At 44.3% G+C, this 22,597-nt stretch overlaps 2 protein-coding genes and 1 pseudogene across 2 annotated transcripts in view; 1 reads left to right on the top strand and 2 right to left on the bottom strand.

Annotated features, from left to right (window-relative positions):
* Positions 1 to 11,329, bottom strand: part of ddc (dopa decarboxylase) — a 39,829-nt gene extending 28,500 nt beyond the window's left edge. Inside the window, exons 1-3 of the mRNA XM_056286602.1 lie at positions 11,129 to 11,329; positions 4,301 to 4,414; positions 3,727 to 3,846 (exon numbers count right to left, since the gene is read on the bottom strand). Coding sequence (XP_056142577.1) covers positions 3,727 to 3,846; positions 4,301 to 4,414; positions 11,129 to 11,329 — 435 coding nt within the window. The remainder of the gene's footprint in view (positions 1 to 3,726; positions 3,847 to 4,300; positions 4,415 to 11,128) is intronic.
* A 5,741-nt stretch (positions 11,330 to 17,070) lies between these two features.
* LOC130117953 (fructose-bisphosphate aldolase B-like) lies at positions 17,071 to 17,881 on the top strand. Its single transcript, XM_056286232.1, has one exon. It carries the CDS (start codon positions 17,096 to 17,098, stop codon positions 17,738 to 17,740), a length of 645 nt encoding a protein of 214 aa, XP_056142207.1. The 5' UTR covers positions 17,071 to 17,095; the 3' UTR covers positions 17,741 to 17,881.
* A 2,034-nt stretch (positions 17,882 to 19,915) lies between these two features.
* On the bottom strand, positions 19,916 to 21,487 carry LOC130118515 (uncharacterized; annotated as a pseudogene).
* Positions 21,488 to 22,597: the final 1,110 nt, after the last annotated feature.

Raw genomic sequence — 22,597 nt, forward strand, 5'->3', positions numbered from 1 at the left:
GACCCTTGAGCCGCAGGAGACGGGCCTCCAACCTCCTCCACTTGGGCTTCCGTCTTGGGGGAGCATCTCCTCTCTCCGCCATCTCCAGCCTTTCCTCTGCCAGGGTTTGCTGGTCCTTAATGTGGCGCAGAAACATCCAAAGGGATGGGTGGCGCACTTGGACCGCATCATTTAGAGTGCAATGATAAGCTACAAAAACAAAAACAAGAGGTTAATCATGTAAACTGTTAAAGAAATGTGAATATGCTGAACATGTTGACAGTAGCTTGATAAACATGAATGCATAACACAGCTTTAGGAGTGTAGGCCTTTGAGTGATGTAGACCTCCAAAAATTATGCTGGATTGTGTTAAACTGATTTTTAAAATGAAAGTTAAACACATAGCCTATGGTGAATTCCACAGCTAACTGATGGAAACAATGTAGATTCATCAAGCTTTAAGAGTATCCAAAGCAATGGTTGACTGTGAGCCCTACACCGATGCTATATTATTTTTTTAAATAATGATACAAATAATCGACTAAAAACAGTATAGCCTAATTTACACAACCATAATCATACAATTGGCCTACGTTATCATAGCCTGCACGCTTCTGTGGTGTCGCATGAAAATGTTAAGCGTGTTATGGGCCACACATCAAAAATAAAGTCTGTTCGCTGATTATTCAATAAATCAGAAAATAAGTCTTAGTCACTTACACTCAACGTGGTTGTTGGTCCTTTGCTCCATGTTGCGTGCATAGACGTTCCACATTGGATGTGGGAAGAGGGCTCCATCATGGACTTATGTGTTCCCGACATACTGCAGGAAGTCATGCAGCTCTGGATGGTCCTGCTGGACGCGCCTCGTGTCTGGGTGGTGAACGAGCAGGGCGAAGTTGCCTTGAACTGTGTCCAGTGGTAGGTGGCTGAGTGCCATCACCTTGCGGATGACTGCTGCCAACTGAAGGTCATCCCGGAATGCAGTAGTCAGTCCAAGTCTTTGCACCCTCTTCCACAGGGCTTGACTGAAATGGAAGTAGCATCCACTCACTTGTGCCCTTGGAAGTTCTGTTTCCAGCGCATTGATAAGCACCTGTTCAAAGTCGCATATGACCTTTTGAGATGCCCAGTGGTGCTGCGTAATCCTCCTGGTTTCCCGTTTGATGCAATCGAGCACCTGCCGGTAGTGCCCAATTGTGCGCTGGCCAATCAGCGCATGCACAAGAGGGATAACGAAGCCATGCATGTTTCCAAGTACTGTAAAAAGTTGGCTGAAGGGGCGGGGGCACGTTCTGAACGTTGCATCCATATATATGGTTCCACAGCCTCGCAGTTTCCTGATGTTTCCCTCTGTGGCAAACACAGCGATAGCCCACTCGTTGTCTTGGTGCAGGAGGAACTGTTCCCTGTCCCATGTTTCAGCCCATGCACCTTCGATGACGACATCCTCAAGTGTAGCTGGAATCGGGGGCGTGACTGCTGCGCGTGCTCTGGCCATAACAGTCCTTACAGACTGTAATCCTTGTGGTGGTGGTCTGTCGCCGCCACCTTGGATTTGACGTTGCCGATGCTGCAGGACCCTTTGCGCATTATAGATCCTTCTGATTGGGACTGTTGGCTCCCTCGCAACTTCTGCAATCACCCCTTGTCGGAATTCTGCACGGTGCACCATTTCTCCGTCAGGGGGATGCACGTGTTCCCCAACATCGTGCACAATAATGTTTGCATCCACGTCCTCCACTTCAAATCTATTTGTGATCAGTGGCACTCTACAGTTCCACCTCCAGCACCTCCATCTAATGGTGTCTTGATTGGTAGGGTGCTTCTGATATCTGAAGTTCTCATGTACCAACACTTTGCCCCCTCGATCACCATCCATAACTATCGCCATTGTTTGTCTTCTTGTAGGCTAGTAAGCACATGACAGTGAGTCCACGAGTTATCACCGATAACAACCGATTGTTGCAAATTGTTGCAAGTTGGCAGGCGGTTTAGACATTGGTGAATTTTGAACATGTGGTTTAGAACGCCAGGAAACTTGCGTGCAGATGACCACACATCCACGACAAGTTTTAAATATTTCCAAACTCGAAATCATGTGTGCATTTGGCTATTTATAAATTCTTTTTCGAGCAATATGTGTTTTGTGATTCAGCTTTAGCGTTGTTGATTAGCCTTTCATTCATATTTTGTCAAAAAGGCGTATTCATTAGCCTAGGCCTATGTCCTGTTATTTCTGTAGCATACAGCATCTTAGAATCTTAAGAGACCAGGCAGATATTGTTATTATTTTGTTATTACCATGCTATATTAACCTACTTTATAATTATAAATATTTCAATTATCCAATTTTTAGCATTTCTAATATAAGGCTATATTGTTATTATTATTATTATCATCATCATCATCATTATTATTATTATTAGGCTATTATTATTATTATCATTATTATTATGTTGTTATTATTATTATTATTATCATTACAATTATGATGCTTAAAGGGCCTTACTGAGCAGATGGTTTCTATCTAATATCTGTCAGATGCTTTTCCCAATAAGCTGGTGTGGTTATGATGGGAACGACGGCTTTCTAGCGAACACAGAAGAAGTGGGTCGGAATTGGCCTATTGTCGATATCAGCTAGCTTTCACAGGGGTCTATCCCTGGTACAATGCACTAGACCTCTGGGAGATGGACTGCTGAGGACGGAACACAACACCTATCCTCAGCTCCCAGCACTTCTCGCACAATGTGCTACTCATACGCTGAGTTGGCGGCACCCGGGATCGAACTCACAACCTTGTGATCCATAGGCGAGAGCTCTACCGACTGAGCTACGCCCGGGTACAATTGCCCAAGGAGCATAGGCTTACTATATTACATTCAGACACAGACGAGCCAGCTCACCTACTCGGCGAGGCGCATTTTCCTCGATAAGTGACACATTTCACGCATAAATATCAGAGAACTACCGGGGTGGGTTATGCGCCCAAATATAAGCTATAGCCTAATAAATTGAAATTGGTTTAGTGTCGAAAGTTTCCACATACTTTAGCCAACCTGGACTTTGTGAATTCGTTTTTGTGATATAAAAATAGAAATCGTATGATTCATTGTCTTCTAAATAATCTGCCCTAAATAATGCATTATTGAAAATGCACTTTTTGCGCCAAACAGCGTCAAACCTGCTGACCGGGGAACATAGGACCTTTCTTTATAAAAAGGGTCCTATGTTCCCTGGGAGCCCTAGGGGAACATAGGACCTTTCTTCCCCTGCACATACAAAACGGGGAACATAGGACCCTTTTGGGGAAAAGTGGGGAATATAGGGCCCTCTGTATACAAAAAGGTCCGATATTCCCCGGTCTCATACAAAGCGGGGAACATAGGACCCGGGGACTATAGGACCCGGGGACTATAGGGAGGACCCCTCCCCACTCACATTGTGTGGTCGTGAATGTGAAGAAGGAGCCGAGAAGGAGACATGTGCCAACCTCACAATCATGTTCGAACCCACGTACACACACACTCATGCAAACACTATACACTATAAACACATACCGTATACAGGCAGACACACACACATACAGTCAACCTTGATCTATCTAATGTTGTTCCTTTTGCGAGGCAAGGAGTAGCTTGATGAACTTACTAGTGAAAAAACTGCTTAAAATGCAAAAAAATTTAACTTGCCCTTGCAAGAATACAAGTATATATGTTCATGCAAAACAAACAGACACTAACCTGGATGACACCGCCTCCCTGTCCGTGACTCCCGGCAATAAAGTCTTCAGGTAGATGAAGCATCTTCCCCAGCCAATCCAACATCACTGTTTCCAGCTCTGTGCAGGCTGGGCTGGAAGCCTGACAAACAAGCAGCAGGAACCTTTTAAGATTTTTCATTTCAGAAGTCTTATCCCATAAATGAGGAGTAAATGTCATTTCTTCCCTGTGTTATGATGTCAGGATAATATAGACTGTAAGATTGTACTCTTCTGGTCTACTCTTTATCTAACTATCAAACTTAATTTGAGAAAACAAATTTCTCTTTTAAATCATGTACATTCTTGACTGAGAAGTATGACTGATAAAAAAATGTATGTCCTTATATAAAATTACTGTAAAGATATAAACCCAGGTGAGGCTCTCCCGTACCCTTGCACATGAGTCCCTCCCAGAAGTCAAAGCTTTCTTTCAGAAATGACGTCAAAAAATTCTACAATCTTTGATAGTAATTTGCATTTGTGTTTTATTTGTTTTCATTTAACCTGAAAAGAAAATGCAGAAAAAGACATAGTATACTAAGGGTGTGTATTACCCAGGAGAATCCAATGCAGCCGATGGCTCCACACAGCATGTCAGCCAACATGGCAGGAAAAGATGAAGCTGCTGGAAAGTAGGCATAGAAGTAGGGGTTGTGCCAATGAGTGATCTGGAATTAGACAAAATATTCAGATGAAAATTATTTTATTGAGGTCCCATTTGCCCTTGTTCTTTGTTTTTTTTTATTTGAAGAGGATCAAGGTAGCCGCTCTGTCTTAGCAAGCAAACTGAATGACATGGGCTGGGATGCCCCACAGATACTGAACCCCAAACGGATCCGTAAACTGGGAAGCTTACAGGTATAAACTGGTGTAAATGTATAGGTGTGACGACATCGTCCTTACAAAAACTTAATCCTGGCATTTGGTGGGAGTGTTATAGAGGGGTGTAACTGGAATTGTGCTGGGTAAAAATATAAATAGATTTGGATTAATCTAATCCAATACTACTAATTTACAGCAGGAAAAAGGTTAATGGTCGTACATGCAAAGATAGACTGAGCACAAATTATATTCCCTTGTAAGCCTCTATGTTCCCTCAAGAAATGCTGCATTTGGTGCAAGTGCCTAGCAAAGCCATCAAAGCAATTCTATGACCCACTGCATCAACAAATCAAATCTTATGACAACCGTTTGCCTGTGTCTGTGTGTGTGTGTGTGTGTGTTGGGGGAGGTGTACAGCTGGGAGCCAGACACTGTCTATTGGCCTATTGCTGTTGTCCCTGCATTTATCGCTTACATGGTTTTCCCAGAATGAATCATCAATTAAGGCCAGCCCAAGCTGCCGCTGCCCACTTCCATCAACACTGGTAATGAAGCAGAGGTGTTGAAGAGGGAAAATATGAGTTTTTTAAAGACCAAGCATGAGATGGAACAAAATAATGTTATGTTGGAGGTAAGACAGATCGCCACATGCACTTTATATTAAAGGGGCTGGTTTGGATTTTTCAAAGTCAGTGCTGTCGTTTACTCACTTACATGAACGTCGCAAGGTCATTGTGCTGGGGCTTAAGCCCCGAACGTTTTGAGTGTAGCCCCGAATATAATTTTAAATTTAAGCCCATGTGAAGCCCGACAAAAAACGTAACATGTGTGACTGTCCGATAGTCTTCGTAACATATCAGCCTGTCAAAATAAATGCCGGTCTCTTAACTAACTCCGTGTGTTTAGAGACCTGCATTTTGACGGAAATCTATATATTTTCATTATTATTAATTAATCATTACCCCCCTCCCCTTTTTCTCCCCAATTGCAATTGGCCCATTACCCCACTTTTCCGAGCAGTCCCAGTCACTGCTCCACCCCCTCTGCTAATCCGGGGAGGGCTGCAGACTACCCCATGTCTCCTCTGATACATGTGGAGTCACCAGCTGCTTCTTTTCACCTCACGGTGAGGAGTTTTGCCAGGGGGACGTAGCGCATGGGAGGATCACGCAATTTCCCCCAGTTCCCCCTCCCAAACAGGCGCCCTAACCGACCAGAGGAGGCGCTAGTGCAGTGACCAGGACACATACCCACATCCGGCTCCCTAACGTCAGACACGGCCAATTGTGTCTGTAGGGACCTGACCAAGCCGGAGGTAACGCAGGGATTCGAACTGGTGATCCCCGTGTTACTAAGCAAACGGAATAGACCGCCACGCCACCTGGATGCCCCATTATTATTAACTTAGACATCAAAATTGAGTATCATGATATCCAAATTTCTCCCTGATACAACACCATTCGCTTCCCAGCCCAAAGGGCAGAACTTTTATTATTCTTCTTATTAGAGAGAACAGACTCTGTCCTGATGTGTGTGGTAAGCAGGTGGATATTGATCCAAAGGAGTTGAATCAAGTGCAACTGGAATTGGTATATATCCATGAAGACGTTTCGCCTCTCATCCAAGAGGCTTCCTCAGTTCGTACCTTTCTGACTAGACCAAGCTAGTCTGACTGGCTGGTGATGAGACTCAGATATTTATCCTCTAGGAGTCGTTGTCAGAGCTACTGATATGCGTGGCTCTTTGTGTCCAGATGTTAAACAACGCTCGTCGCTAACAGAGCCATAGATATGAGTGGCTCTTTTGTGTATCGATGTTATGGCCGCGCCCGTCGTTATCGGAGCTATTGATATGCGTGGCTCTCCTGTGCTTCGATGTCCAACCGGGCCCGTCGCCATCGGAGCTATTGATTTGCATTTGTTTAGCAGCGACGGTCGTTGGGGGTGTTAGTTTCGACTTCATCGTTCAGTGGTCATGAGAGTCGTTGGAGCCGTTAGTGACCGACTGTTGTTCTTGGAGGCTAGGCTTCTTGAGTCTCCTGGGTAGAGATCTGGGTAGCTGTGACAATGACTCCTAGAGGCTAAATATCTGAGTCTCATCACCAGCCAGTCAGACTAGCTTGATCTAGTCAGAGAGGCACGAACTGAGGAAGCCTCTTGGATGAGAGGCGAAACGTCTTCATGGATATATACCAAGTCCAGTTGCACTTGATTCAACTCCTTTGGATAACCATGACCTGGATGAATGAGAACATTCACAGACAGGTGGAGATTGAGTTTTTTGGACGATGAGGCACAGCTGTACCTAAATAACTTTTCCCTTCATATACTGTTTGTCTCTATTAAGAAGTTGTGCTGAACTGAAAACGAGTTGCTGTCACTATACAGAAGCAGACTATAAGAGCGAGCTTCAAAATGTGTATCTTGGCTGTTGACTGTTCATAAGGATGCCGGAGCACTAAAAGGAGAAATGTCTCTTATGTTAATCATGGCGCTGTTGTGTATTGTCCCAAAGATCACTCGATCAATAGATCTTCCCTACTTGCCCTGTGATCAGATTCATTTGATTAAAGTCTGAGCAAAAAGACATATTTTCACAAAAGGAAAGCCAACTAAATCAGCAACTTTACCTTATTTATATGGCATCTTTTTGAGCTAAGGGTCCGACTCCGAAGTGCTTCATATCGGTATAAAAACAACAGAAGCCAACAAGTAAAAAAAAGAGACAAGTGTAAAAATTTCAACCCTACTACACTGTAATGGTACAACAATTTTGTTATCATTATCAAAAACATTTTTGCATTTTAATATTTTTGACATAGCTGTACCAATTGCTGTAATTTTATTGGTTCCCTGTTTCTGAATGAATTAAAAAAAGAACAGAAACTGAAGGTGAGTTCATACACATTTCATTACATTACAGTCATTTAGCCGACACTTTTATCCAAAGCGACTTACAATAAGTGCATCATTTAACATAGGAAATCAGGAGAACTACTAGTCATCAGAGGTCATAAGTGCATCTAAACAAGTATCCTAAGAGCAAAACCAGTACTAAAGTAAAAGTGCAAGAAAGATATATTTTTTTAAAGAGTGAATACAATAAGTGCTAAGAACAAGTAACAGGGTAGTAGTTCTTAAAAAGGTGAGTTTTCAACCTGCGCCAAAAGATGGGCAGTGACTCCGCTGTCCTGACATCAGTGGGGAGTTAATTCCACCACTGTTGGGCGAGGACAGAAAAGAGCCATGACCGGGTCGATCGGCAGCAAGGGCCTCTGAGTGACGGGGCAACCAGGCGTCCCAAGGCAGCAGAGCGAAGTGGTCGGGCGGGGGTGTAGGGCTGGACCATGGCCTGGAGATAGGAAGGAGCTGTTCCTTTCACTGCCCTGTAGGCTAGCACCAGAGTCTTAAACTGGATGCGAGCAGCTACTGGGAGCCAGTGTAGGGACATGAGAAGGGGAGTTGTGTGGGAGAACTTAGGGCGGTTGAACACCAGACGAGCTGCAGCTTTCTGAACAAGCTCCAGCGGTCTGATGGCCGACACCAGGGCGCCAGCAAGGAGGGAGTTACCATAGTCCAGCCAGGAGATGACCAGAGCCTGGATGAGCACCTGTGCCATCTCGTCGGTGATGAATGGGCAAATCCTCCTGATGTTATAGAGGACAAATCTGCAGGAGTGAGCAACCGATGCAATGTTTTCAGCAAATGACAGTTGGTCATCCAGGATCACACCCAGATTCCTCACAGTCCGAGTTGGCATCACCACGGTGTTGTCAATGGTGATGGCCAGGTCTCGGTGCAGACAACCATTCCCTGGGAGGAACATCATCTTTGTCTTGTCCAGATTGAGCTTCAGGTGGTGTGTCGCCATCCACTCCGAGATGTCAGTCAAGCACGCAGCAATGCGTGTCTCTACTTGTGTGTCAGAGGGAGGAAAGGACAAGATCAGCTGGGTGTCATCGGCATAAGCCATGCGAGCGAATAATTGAACCCAGGGATGTCGTGTACAAGGAGAAAAGGAGAGGACCCAGAACCAAATCCTGTGGAACGTCTATAGTCATTCTGTGAGGCTCCGACACAGATCCCCTCCATGTCACCTGGTAGGAGTGACCCGTCAGGTAGGTTGCAAACATTGAGAGTGCAGAGCCTGTGACACCCAGCCCTTCGAGGGTAGAGAGGAGGATCTGGTGGTTCACTGTGTCGAACGCAGCTGACAGGTCCAGGAGTATCAGGAAAGAGGAGAGAGAGTTTGCTCTTGCAGAGAGCAGCGATTTTGTCACTGCAAGGAGGGCCGTCTCTGTCGAGTGACCCACCCTGAACGCAGACTGGTTGGGGTCCAGGAGGTTGTTCAGGTGGAGGTACAAAGAAAGTTGGTTAAAGACAGCACGTTTGAAAGTTTTGGATAGAAAGGGTAGAAGGGAAACTGGTCTGTAGTTTTTGACGTCAGAGGGGTTAAGTGATGGTTTCTTGAGAAGGGGGGTGACTCTAGTAGTCTTGAAGGCAGGTGGAAAGCATCCTGCCTGGAGGGAGGTGTTGATAGGACAGTGTCTAGTAAAGATAAGGTCCAGCTGGTTGCCGGTCTTGTGGGTAGGAGGAGAGGGTGAGAGGTGAAGGTCAAAAGAGGAGAGGAAAGAGAGAAGAGGATCTAGCTTGTGAGTGTGGATGTTGAAGTCACCGAGAAGGATAAGTGCAGAGTCATCAACAGGGAAGTGCGAGACAAGTGTGTCAAGCTCCTCCAGAAACTCATCAAGGGGGCCTGGTGGGCGGTACACAACCACGATGGTGAGTTTGACTGGATAAGAGACAGTAACAGCATGAAATTCAAAAGAGGGCGGAGAAAACTGTGGAATGGAAACAAGAGAGTATTACTACCACCCCGCCTCCCAGCTCTGGGAGTTTGAGAAAAAGAGTACACATCAGACAGAACCTCGGGTGTGGTAGTGTTTTCTGGCATGATCCAGGTCTCACTTGGAGTGAGAAAGTTGAGGGAGAGCAAGGATGCATAGCCTGAGATAAACTCAGCTTTTGGCACCGCAGACTGGCAATTCCAGAGCCCTCCAGTCACCACTTGCTCAATGTCAGTGGAGAGAGTGGAATAGATGAGATAGATAAGATATTGTCACACGAGATAAGATGTTGTCATGTGGTTCATTTGTTGTACATAAGAAGGTTGAATGTAACTGTAACAAAGCAAACTGTAAATGACTGGTAAATGATTGTACAACCCTAAACTTGACTGCATTGAACTACTGAACCTTGAACTCAATTGAAACAAATGACAGCACAAATCACAAAGCTTCTAAATTACAATGGAGATTGTTGAAAAAATAGTGATAACAGTGATAATACTGCAACATACAGTAAGCCAAGCTCTGTTTGAGGGTGCTTTCACACTAGGAACCTGGGCCTGGTTCCGAGTACACTTGACCCCAAAGTCAAGTTCGTTTGATAAGTGTAAACACCGTGTACCGTTAGGTATGATTGCTTCATTCCGTGTCTAAGTATGATTGCCCCTACCCTGCTGGTCAGCTGTCACATTAGTAATTTTGTTCCATACCCAAGTACGCTTGCGCATCTACACACGAGATCGCACATGTTGTGCGCATACGCTGATTTTGGAGGACACAGTTGGTTTGGAGAAATGCCTTTGTTGCATAGCAGTCCACTTCCGTGTTTTGGTACAGTTGTTTTCACACCTGATGTGAACTGTACCCGAGTACACATGAACCATACTCGAGACCACCTTTCAAGTGGACCCAGGCACAGTTCCCGGGTATGGTATGCTGTGTTCACACAACTCAAACAAACTGGACTTTGGGGTCAAGTGTACTCGGATCTGGGCCCGGGTCCCTGGTTTGAAAGGACCCTTGAAAAGGTGGTCTCGAGTACGGTTCATATGTACTCTGGTACGGTTTGCATCAGTTGTGAAAACAACTGTACCAAAACACAGAAGTGGACTACATAGTGGAATGCATAGTGCCAACTGTAACGTTTGGTGGAGGGGGAATAATGGTCTGGGACTGTTTTTAATGGTTGGGCCCCTTGATTCCAGTGAAGGAAAATCTTAATGCTACAGCATAAAAGGGCATTCTAGAGAATTGTGTGCTTCCAACTTTGTGGCAACGATTTGGGTAAGGCTCTTTCCTGTTTCACCATGACAATGCCCCTGTGCACACAGACAATGGTCCAAAAAGACATTGTTTGCCAAGTTTATTGTGGAAGAACTTGACTGGCCTGCACAGAGTCCTGACATCACTAATGCTCTTGGGAGCAAATACCTGTAGACATGTTTGAAAATCTAGTGGAAATTCTTCCCAGAAGAGTGGAGGCTATCATAGCAGCAAATGGAGGACTGAATCCATTTTAATACCCGTGGTTTTGGAATGAGACAGTCAGCAAGCTCATATGGGTGTGATATTTGGGTATCCACATACTTTTGGCCGTGTGTTGTGTCTATCAAAATAAATAGCTAATAAATTGTAGAACAATGGCAGTAATGATGTTCTCCACCAGACATTAAAAAAATAAATAATGACCAAGTAAATTAATGAGTGAACTCACCCCAGGCATGATGACCCTCTCTACATCTTTTATGATATCTTCGTATGTCTCTGGTTCCAGCGGGGCCTCTGTAGGGATCATGGATCGCAGGTAGCCTGGCTCCACATCTGGACACACCTGTCGCTGCTCTATGTTCTCCAGGTAGTCAGCCACATAGTCGACCATCTCCTTCCCTCTGCGACGAAACTCTGCCACATCCATGTTACCACTGGAAACACACACAGCAGAGTATTTGGGTCAAAAGTGCTGTTCAGCAATTGGCTTGACGACAACAAGTCAATGCAAGCTTTTTTTTTCTTTTTTTTTAAAAAGGCATGGACACAGCAGGTTTGCCAGTATCTGCCATTTTTAACCCCTGAAACTCCTGGTACGCTGCTATTACTAGTTTGAACAAAAATAAAAAAGTCAGCCGACCCTCCCGTGTGTGTTTTTTGAATGCAGAAATCTGGAGAGTGGAGCGTGCGCCTAGTGGGTGTGTGGTTATCAAGATGGCTCCCTCTCTCTGTGTCAACGCATTTTCTATGGGTGTGCACCCTCCGAAAAAATGCTACGATACATCGCACAGCTAAGATTTTTACATCGTGAGTGTCACAAGAAGTCAGTGAACGTTTTGATTTATCATGTGTCTAAATTATTTGATGACTATAAATCACTCCATAATAACAGGGATGTCTGTTTGTGCGGGAATCAAACCCAAGTCGACCACAGGGAAAGCCTTTGCTTTATGAATTGAGCTATTACACTGGCATCAGTGATAGATCATGTACGGCAAATACCCTAGTTTTCCAAGAGCAAAACAAATTGCGATGCATCAGCTGATGTCGTTATTGACTTAAATATTTAAGTTAATACATGATTGTTATGAAAGTTAGTGGATTGAGATGTGGGTATATGCTAATATGATAAACAAACTCATGGCTTAACCCCAGACGATGAGATAATGTCTTAAAATAAAGAGATACTATCTCAAAATAATGAGATATTTGTTGTGGTCCAGACGCAAGGCGTGTCTCCGTCTGAGTCTACCAGCAGGGCTCAATCAGCGCGCTCGTTGAGAGCGCAGCTACGCACCAGAGGCTCATCGGTGATCAGCGCACCTGAAGCCAATCTGCAGCCAGCTATAACAGAGGACAGTGACCATGGTATAATCGAGCTAATCCACTCCTAGGTGTAAGGGATAATCCACAGAAAGGGATAATTAAGTAGTGATAATTAAGTAAGGGATAATAAAGTAAGGGCAATCAATCCACAACAAAATGGATTACCAAATAAAATATAACCATCCACTTGTTTTTTTGTTGAACATTTTGGATTCAAATTTTAAAGGTTATGAAGCAAGAGTTGGCCATTAAGTCCTTGAATGTTTAACTGGGCTTGCTTCTAATTCGGCGTGTTGGCATGGTTACAAAGCAAATTTACAGCCAATGTATGGATTTAGAACGGAGATTAAACTTTAGCCGAACGGATATGAAATTACGGAATGATACACGGATATGTGTTAAACAGTTTTATGACGCGGCTTTGTTGAATACTCCATTCTGATTGGTCAATTACGGCATTCTTTGTTCTGTTATTTCTGAATAGAAGACTGTTGCCATGAATAACGGACTGTTGCTATGGACACAATTCTATCAGACTAATGAATCTAACAAGTTATTTTTTAGCAGTAGCGATAAAATAATTTTCAAATCAACATTTTGTGTCAAATTATAGATTTCTTTCGTAAGTAGCCGTGTAATAAGCGAGAGAATGTACAGTGAACCGGTTGCATCGGGGTCCTGCATCCCCCTGTTGGGGTTTATTTCGCTGTACAGTATCCTTTACTAAACGCACACCCTCCAGCCAATGAAAAATTAGTATACTGGCAAACATGATCCAATCCAGGTGTGTGTGTGTATGTGTGTGTGTGTGTGTGTGTGTGTGTGTGTGTGTGTGTGTGTGTGTGTGAGAGAGATTGGGCACTCGCATGTGTATGGTCATATAGGATTGTCTCTGTCTTTGACTGTTCGTATGCTGTGTTTAATTGTCTGGCAGAAGATATCATTAAGGTGTCTCAACTTCATTTTGCAGAGGAGAGACACGGGCTTAAACAGAGAAATCTCCAGAGAGGCTGCAGTTTCCCACCCCATAGTCAAATTCAGTCAATAACAGACGATGGGGACACACATACATGAAAAAAAAAAACCATCCATGCTCCTTGCCATAATTAAGCTGTCATGAATGTAATAAAGATATGCAAGGAAAACTCCATGGTTTATCTAACAAGTTCTGGCAAATTCACAACAAATTCTAAGGGGCATTACTTTCTATCCTTTGTGTGATTGAAATCTAGCTAATGCCCCCCCCCCCCCCATCGTAAAGGAATAAAACTGACATTTCATTAAAAAAGATCCTTCCATATCAGAATAAATCAGCGCGTGAATTATTCATTTACTCGTTGACTAACATTTAAATGACGCGTTCTGTTAAAGAGCTACGCGTACACATTATATTGTGCCTCCATCTGCCACTTGCTGAATTAATTACATCCTGGTTAGGGCAACCTTATTTTCTTCTTCACCAGCATCCACCAAAGTACCACCTGCCAGTCAGAGAGGTTTAACCACTATGTTCACAGATATGGGTTTTGGTTGATCAGCTGGATGAATCGGGTGTTCATGACCTTGTCTTGTGCAAATTGACATTCGAACTCATGCTACCTGACTCTGTCTCTGTGACTGGCTGTATTTAACAGCTTGAATTGCACTTAATATCGTTGCTTATAATTGTGTTTTCAACAACATAGTTTCCAAAAACTCTCGATAGGAGTAAACAAGAATCAGTGTCTCATATTGCAGGATTAAAACACAACTATAGTCCATCCATCGCTTCAACTCATAGCATGAAGCTTGTGACAGAGGGTGTCAAAGGGTACGGTTCTGAAAAACAGCTAAGCCAAGACCTGGTTAAGTAGTACTTTCCTTGAACTCATAAAACACAAAACCACATAAGTGGAAGCTATTTTAATGCTTCTCCATGGAATGTGTTAATGAATATGAAAATTGCAAGGATAATACCTGCATCGCCTGGCAGGACCATATATAGATAGATAGTTATAGATATAGATATATAAAACAGAATAAAAGTGCCGTTAAAAACTGCTGTTGTAATTTTGAAGCGATGGATTATAATAAATTTCTCACCCAAATCCTAGTATAGTCAAGTCAATTTCATTTGTATAGCCCAATATCACGAATTACAAAATTGCCTCAAGGGACTTTACAATAATACATTTTTTGGGAGTTGCCACACTTTTCATGTGTTCATTTTGCTTTACATCATCATCTAACCATTCACAGATTGTTTTTTTTTCTCCTCAATATTCTGATTATGCTGTAAATCCTCATTTCTGATCAAAACTTCTCACCTATCTCTCTCTCTCTCGCTCGCTCTCTCTCTCTCTCTGTGTCACCTTCGGTTGAGAACGCTGCGGTCCTGAGATGCTGGCTCCTCTCTTCTTCTTTGGTCTTCAGTGGTAGACAGAGAGATAGACAAACAGACATGCAGGCGGCAGGTGGTGAGAGTGTTTGTAAGCTGAGGGAGGAAAAATTTGCTTCCTTTATCTCGCCATTGACCCCTCCTCTCTAAGCAGGCCAGCCAATGGGCGTGGAGCTCATCGCCAAAATTGGGAAAGACTGATTCACACGAAGTTAATGAGGCTGTGCACTCTTTCCGACTCCTTCTCACACATACGCAAATACACTGGAATATGTGCCAAAATGCATCATTTTAAAAAAAACACACACCTATATACACTTGAACTGTGCATACAATACACAAATGTAATTTATGAACATAGGTGTCAACAGGCAGACAAACGCAAGAAAACAAACTAAAGCATAGAAAATGAATTTGCATTTCCTACTACGTAACATTTGTTTGTTTGTAAAATGCAATGCTTGTTTAAAAAAAGGACAAAAAATGCTGGTCTGGATTATATAATAAGCTAAGTAAAGATTTTGATTCACAGCGACACAAACATACGGAAACAAAATAAGTATTTCTGGCAAAATATCTACTACTACTACTACTTTCGGCTGCTCCCGTTAGGGGTCGCCACAGCGGATCGTCCGTTTCCATCTCTTCCTGTCTTCTGCCTCTTCCTCTGTCGCACCAGCCACCTGCATGTCTTCCCTCACCACATCCATAAACTTCCTCTTTGGCCTTCCTCTTTTCTTCTTCCCTTGCAGCTCCATGTTCAGCATCCTTATGCCAGTATACCCAGCATCTCTCCTCCACACATGTCCAAGCCATCTCAATCTTGCCTCTCTTGCTTTGTCTGCAAACCGTCCAACTTGAGCTGTCCCTCTAATGTAATCATTCCTAATCCTGTCCTTCTTCGTCCCTCCCAGTGAAAATCTTAGCATCTTCAACTCTGCCACCTCCAGCTCCGCATCCTGTCTTTTGGTCAGTGCCACTGTCTCCAAACCATATAACAGAGCTGGTCTCACAACCATCTTGTAAACCTTCCCTTTAACTCTTGCTGGTACCCTTCTGTCGCAAATCACTCCTGACACTCTTCTCGACCCACTCCACCCTGCCTGCACTCTCTTCTGCACTCCCCGTTACTTTGGACAGTTGACCCCAAGTATTTAAACTCAAATGCCTTTGTCACCTCTACTCCTTGCATCCTGACCATTCCACTGTCCTCCCTCTTATTCACGCATAGGTATTCCATCTTGCTCCTACTGACTTTCATTCCTCTTCTCTCCAGTGCATACCTCCACCTCTCCAGGCTCTCCTCAACCTGCACCCTACTCTCGCTACAGATCACAATGTCATATTTATGGCAAAATATAAACACACAAAATACACACTGTACACAAATAATAATAATAATAATAATAATAATAATAATAGGCTCCAGCATCCCCGTGACCCTAAGAGTAGGATAAGCAGTTTGTATAATGGATGGATGGATAATAATAATAATAACAACAACAACAACAATAATAATAATAATATAATAATAAATCGATACATGCATATATAAAGCTATGCCGAATATTTGTGTATTTTTGCATACGTGCCTCAAACACAAAGCAAATACAATATTCTGGTGTTTGTCATTAGATAAATAAATACTTGATATTCATAAATTCATACATATATCTGTATGTATCCATATATTCATACCACATAAACATATACCAGCAAACAAGCGAGAAAGATCGCCAAATGCTAGTTGACAACAGCGTCTTTGTCCAATTAATATGTAGAGTTGTTGGTCTGCCCCTTAAGTACAAACACCATTGTTTAATCCTATGAAATCTATTCTAATCTTGGTCTGTGTGTGTAAGTGTGCTTGTGTGTCCGTGTGTGCATGCATACAAATGAATGCATGTGTGTGATGTGTATCCACGTGTACGGGTGTGTATTTTCTATGTACGTCTGTCTTTCTGCCCATGTTCTCGTTTCAATTGCCTGTCAGAAAAAAAAATTACGTTAGAGCTCCTTCACCTATTTCAACAGGAGACACACGGTGAAATCAGCTCACTTCCTCAGTAATGTTCAAAGCAGTGTAATGACAAAATTTAGACTTACACTTTTGTTGAACTTCTGTTATTAGAAACCACTTTGGACCAGACCTATTTCCAAACGCAAACGAAGAACTGGTCTGGCTTTCTACCTAAGGTGTAACAACGAGACATTCCGCTTCCCTTTCTCCCTTTCCTGTGTATTGTAACGGGCACGGATAAATAAACTCGCTAGCCCTAGGCGAACGAGTTAGATCGTTTAGTCGACTGGTTAACGTTGTCGCCCGGGCCACGAGAGACGCGGGTTCGCGTCCCGGGTGTGGCGGTTGCCGCGGCTGCCCCACTAATTTGGTGCCAGAAGCCTCTCGATCAGAAAGTGATTGCAGGAGGGTGAATGGGCCGTTTGTACGTTTTTGTTGTTGTCGTCATCGACGCTTGACCAAATCCCAAGATGACTTATCAGTCCCCATCCCTCTCTCCGGAGCAGAAGAAAGAGCTCTCTGACATCACTCAGAGGATTGTAGCTCCAGGAAAGGGAATCCTGGCTGCAGATGAATCAACAGGTACCATGGGAAAGTACCTCCGGAAGATCAACATGGAGTACAATGAGGAGAATCGTCGCTACTTCTGCGACCTCCTCTTCTCTGTTGATCCCTCAGTTACCAACAGTGTGGGTGGGGTCATCTTTTTCCACGAGACGCTCTACCAGAAATCTGACAACAGCAAGCTTTTCCCCCAGGTCATCAAGGTGGACAAAGGCACAGCTGCTCTAAATGGGACTGACGGAGAGACCACCACACAAGGCCTTGATGGACTTTCAGAGCAATGTGCTCAAAACAAGAAGGATGGCTTTGACTTTGCTGAATGGAAGTGTGTGCTGAAGATCAGAGATGGGTGCCTGTTGGCTCTTGCAATTGCAAAAAATGCCAATGTCCTTGCCAGATATGCCAGCATCTGCCAACAGAATGGCCTTGCACCTAGTATTGAGGAGCCAGAGATATTGCCTGATGGAGGTCATGATCTGCTGCACTGCCAGTATGTCATAGAAAAGGTTCTGGCTGCTGTTTACAAAGCTCTGTCTGATCACCACGTCTAACTGGAGGACACCCTGCTGAAGCCCAACATGGTCACTGCTGAACATTCCTGCCCTAAAAAATACACCCCTCAGGAGGTCGCCATGGCCACAGTGACAGCCCTGAGACGCACTGTCCCTGCCGCTGTGCCAGGTATCTGCTTCCTGTCTCAGGCCACCCTTAGACAGGAACTGAGGAAGCCTCTTGGATGAGAGGCAAAACGTCTTCACGGGTATATACCAAGTCCAGTTGCACTTGATTCAACTCCTTTGGATAAACAGAAGATCTAGGTGGGAAATGATTGGTTAGTTTTACTTCTCCGGAGTGTGCAAATGAGTCGGGAGTATGAATAGTGATGTCTGACAGACTGAGATGAAGAGATGGATTATAGGTAGAAGAAGTTGAAGCCAAAAAAGGCTAGTAAGATCATGAATTCTAAGGTTAGGTCGACTGAGGGAGATGAATACCCTGAGTTTAGCAAAAGGATGCAGAGACTGAGGAGATCAGATGTGAGCGGCAAGCGTTTTGCAGAGAAGGCAGGTTCTTATTTTTGCAAGCCTGTCAGAAGCATGGACACGTGGGAATGAGAGATGGACAGTGTTTGCCGGTGACCAATTTGAAGAAAAAGTTGATTCCCTGCAAGTAAGTCTGGATGGTGGAGTAGCAGATTTTTAGATTGGAATAAGCATGGGTGATAAAATTACAGATAGTCATAACGTCTAGTTAGGGAAAGGACAGTTGTTAGGTGGCGAGATATGCCTTGAAACAGTTCCAGCCAGTTAGTTAGACTGAGAGTGTCCATGGGGCAAGGCTATTAAGGTTGGCTTCTTGCAAATAATTTAAAAGGTTTGCCAGCTGCAGAGCTAGTTGAATATGGTGGTTGAAAATGGTGGGACTAGTATGGGATGGATGTCCAATTCTGGGGCCAAGAGTCTGAATTCTGAAAGGAGAAGCAAGACAACGAATCAGCAATGCAGTTGTGGTGCCAGGGGACAAGAGCTGCGTGGAGGAGGAACTGGTGTTGGGTGGAGATTAATGTGAGTCTGCGTAGGAACTGCATAATTGCTGGAGAACGAGATCAACCTTTGTTTATGATTTCTACTGCTGCGGTGTTGTCTGAATGGATAACTTTAGACTTCCTAGACCAATCGTGTCCCCAAAGAATGGTAGCTATTAGGATGGGGTACAGCTCATGGAGCGCAAAGGAGGAGAAACGGACAGTGGGTCAAGAGAAATTAACTCTGGGGGCCACCTGGAAGATAACCAGCTCCCACCATAGTAACCACTGAAGCCTGTGGAAGGAGCTGTATTGGTATAAATCGAGATCGTTGTAAACAACACTGCATCGCCACCCTGGGGAAATACAGCTAGCACCTATCTTGAATTCATCAGATTGAAATGCAGACCATATTACCTTCCGAGAAAATTTGCTTCAATTGTATTAGTTGCTGTTTACATTCCACCACAACCTAACGCTAACACAGTCATTAGCGAACTCTCGCAACACATTTCCTATGTTGAAAACTCCAACTCTGACACGTCTGTTATCGTGTTGTGTGATTTCAACCATTCGAAGCTGCCCCTCGAACTCCCAAACTATGAGCAACAAGTCACTTGCCATAGCAGAGAAAATAAAACATTGAATCACTGCTACATCTCAATTTTGAATGCTTACCGTGCATTCCCGTGGGCTCGACTGGGGAAGTCCGACCACGCTGTGTTACTCCTCATCCCAAAATACAGACAAAAGCTTAAATCCATCAAGAAAACATCCACATCTGTCAGGTCCTGGTCCATGGATGCCATTGAAACACTTCGAGAGTGCTTTGAATGCACTAATTGGAATATATTTAGTGCAGCTTGTGACTCCCTCGATGAACTCACTGACACAGTGACATCAAGTTATGCAAGGAAATGTGCATCCCTACCAAAACAGTAGCATCGTATGGCAATAAAAAAAACCCTGGTTCTCCAAAGAATTACACCTCCTACACAAAGAAAATAACTGGGCATGCAAAAACGGAAACAGGGATCAGTACAGAGCAGCCAAGTACTGTGCGGCAATAAGAAAAGTAAAGTCCAGCTACACAACAAAACTCGAACAACAATTATTTTCCAGTAACTCCAGCTCAATATGGAAGTAGCAACTGTCGTAAAACACATGTCATTAAACTCACATCTGTGACAGCTTTGTGCACCTATCTGTTAGCAGATAGTTCAACTGACAGAAACGGTGTGATATGTTGTATTTTTTCAGGGGGCAGATATGCCTGGAAGGCGATAGGGTCCAGGGAGATGCCTAAAAACTCTATGGCGGTATGAAGCCCTGAGGTTTTCTCTTGTGAAAGTGGGACGCCGAGTTCTGAGAAAGTTTTGGTAAGAGTAGAAAGCGCAAGGTCTCACGCCTTGCTGTGCTTGCTTGTTGTTGTACTTATTGTTGTGTTGTGTTGTGTTGTGTTGTGTTGTGTTATATTGTATTGTGTGTGTGTGTGTGTGTGTGTGTGTGTGTGTGTGTGTGTGTGTGTGTGTGTGTGTGTGTGTGTGTGTGTGTGTGTGTTGTTGCTGTTGTGCTTGTGTGCTTGTGTGTTGCTTGCTTACTGTGAGGCCTTATTGCTTCTTGCCTCACAGCAAGAAGGTCCTGGGTTCAAGCCACGGGATAGTCCAAACTTGGGGTTGTCCCGGGTCATCCTCTGTGTGGAGTTTGCAGGTGCTCCGCTTTCCTCCCAAAGACATGAAGGTCAGATTACTCGGCCGTACTAAATTGCCCCAGGTGTGTGTGTGTTGACCATGTGATGGGCTGGCGGCCTTTTCAGGTGTCTCCCCACCTGCTACCCAATGACTGCTGGGGTAGGCTCCGGCATCCCGCCACTCTGAGAGCAGGATAAGCAGTTTGGGTAATGGATGGATGGATGGATAGAAAGCCCAAGGTGTGGAGTTGAGGATGGAGGGGTGACTACAAGGAGATCGCTGAGAAGCTGGAGAACATAAGGGAGTCTGTGGTTGTTGGTGAGGATCCAACATAAGACTTCTTAAAGGCAATCAAAGGTCTTAGGGCCGCTGCTACAGCCAAAAGTGAGGTGTATGGCAAAGTAATAAGCTCTTTTCCAGAAGACTAAAGAAATGCCAGAAGTTTGGATGAATGGGCAAGATTTTGAAATTGTTGGTGATGTCTGCTTCCGAGAGCCAAGTGCCATAGCCTGCCAAACAGATGAGGGATGGCATGGTCGATGGTTGCGTAATGCGTGGAAAAGTCTAGAGACGGAATTATGCTATTGATGCTTAGAACGTATGCGCCATGAGAAGATAAGTCTATGATTAGCCTCTTTTTACCAGAGCATTTCTGAGTTCCGATGCCTATAGGACTGATATGTATGACTGGGAAAGGTGGATTGTGAGGTGGGCCTATGATGAATCCCTCTTTGACCTCTTTAGCTAGTAATGTGTCAACAGTGTCAGGTTTGGAGAGAGCAGACTGAAGGTTGTGACAGATATGGGAAGTGTCAGGAATAATTTATTGTCCAGCATGGAACTCATGTGTGAACTCGTTTATGAGAAAGTTGATAAACTTTCTATCTGGGTGATTTTGTAGGGTGGTAGTTGGGGCCTTTACCTTGACGGGTGTACCGAAGCACTTTGCTAGTCAGTCTGCTGGTGTGGTTGGATTGTTGGGGCAGCTTTCTTGCATGGGCGCCACTGCAAAAAGAGCAGGTGTGCAAGAGTCTGCAGTTAGAGAGGGAACAGCCCAGGTCATTGAAGTTGTTGCACACCATCCTGCTACCCTGATCAGAGTATTGGCCATCCCCGTTTGTCAATGCCCTTGGGGATGGGAACAATAACCATGGGGTGTAAATTGATGGGCTTAGGGATGATGAGAAGAGGCAATGCTACGGGAGATAAGCAGCTAAATACCGGGATATTGTCCAAGGAGGAGGGGCGTGAACAAAGAGGAACGATGAGCGTGCCTGCTGTGGCTGGACATGAGCAGGCTTCACATAGCTCACAGGAGAGTGATACAAACAGCAAAAATGCAGCAGTAAATTTCTGACTCTAATGTGCCCCAGTAAGTCCCTGGTTAAATTGTTGTAAACACCCTGCTGCCTGGGTAACGGAAATGACATGATAGCTGTAAAAGTCTGTCCCTCAAAAGCGTAAGGCCATGTCAAGAATAACTGAGAGGTAGTCATCGAGCTCAAACCTTCGATCTGGATATGCTGAGCAGATTATGTTTCGGTATAGTGAATTCAGTGGGAGTGAGGTGTTTTGACTGGGAATGAACTGAATGAATAAGCTGAATCAAGTCTTGGCTAGTCTGCAGTTCCATGGGCTGGCTGGCTGATATTGGTGAGGGATGGCTGAAGGAGCTGGGGTAGATCTACGTAGTTACCGCAAAGAATTTACTGGCGTAAAGCTGGAGTGACAGGAGAAGGGCAGTTGACTGATGAAGCTGGCTTTGGGGGTGGCATTGCTGTAACTAGGGGTGAAAAGATTGTTATTTGTAAAAAAAAAAAAAATATATTTCGGTATTGAAGGGCTGGAGTTGGGGAGGGAGGGGAAAAAGGTAGGAAATGGAGGAGAAGGCTGACATGATCCAGCTTGGTTCATCTGAGATGGATTGCTGTGTTGGCTGTTAGGGAGGTATTAGAAGTAGCAGGACCCTGGAGGGCACCCCGGTTGCTCACCTGGTAGAGCGCATGCCACAAAAGGTTGAGTCCTTACCGCAGCGGCCTTGGTTCGAATTCGACCCGGGCCTTTTGCTGCATGTCATCCCCTCTCTCTCCCCTGCCTTTCCTGTCTCTCTCTTGACTTTCACTGTCAAATATAGGCGAAAAATGCCCACACACACACACACACACACACACACAAAAGTAGCAGGAGCCATG

Source organism: Lampris incognitus, chromosome 9, assembly GCF_029633865.1.
Source record: "Lampris incognitus isolate fLamInc1 chromosome 9, fLamInc1.hap2, whole genome shotgun sequence".
NCBI classification, from domain to species: domain Eukaryota; kingdom Metazoa; phylum Chordata; class Actinopteri; order Lampriformes; family Lampridae; genus Lampris; species Lampris incognitus.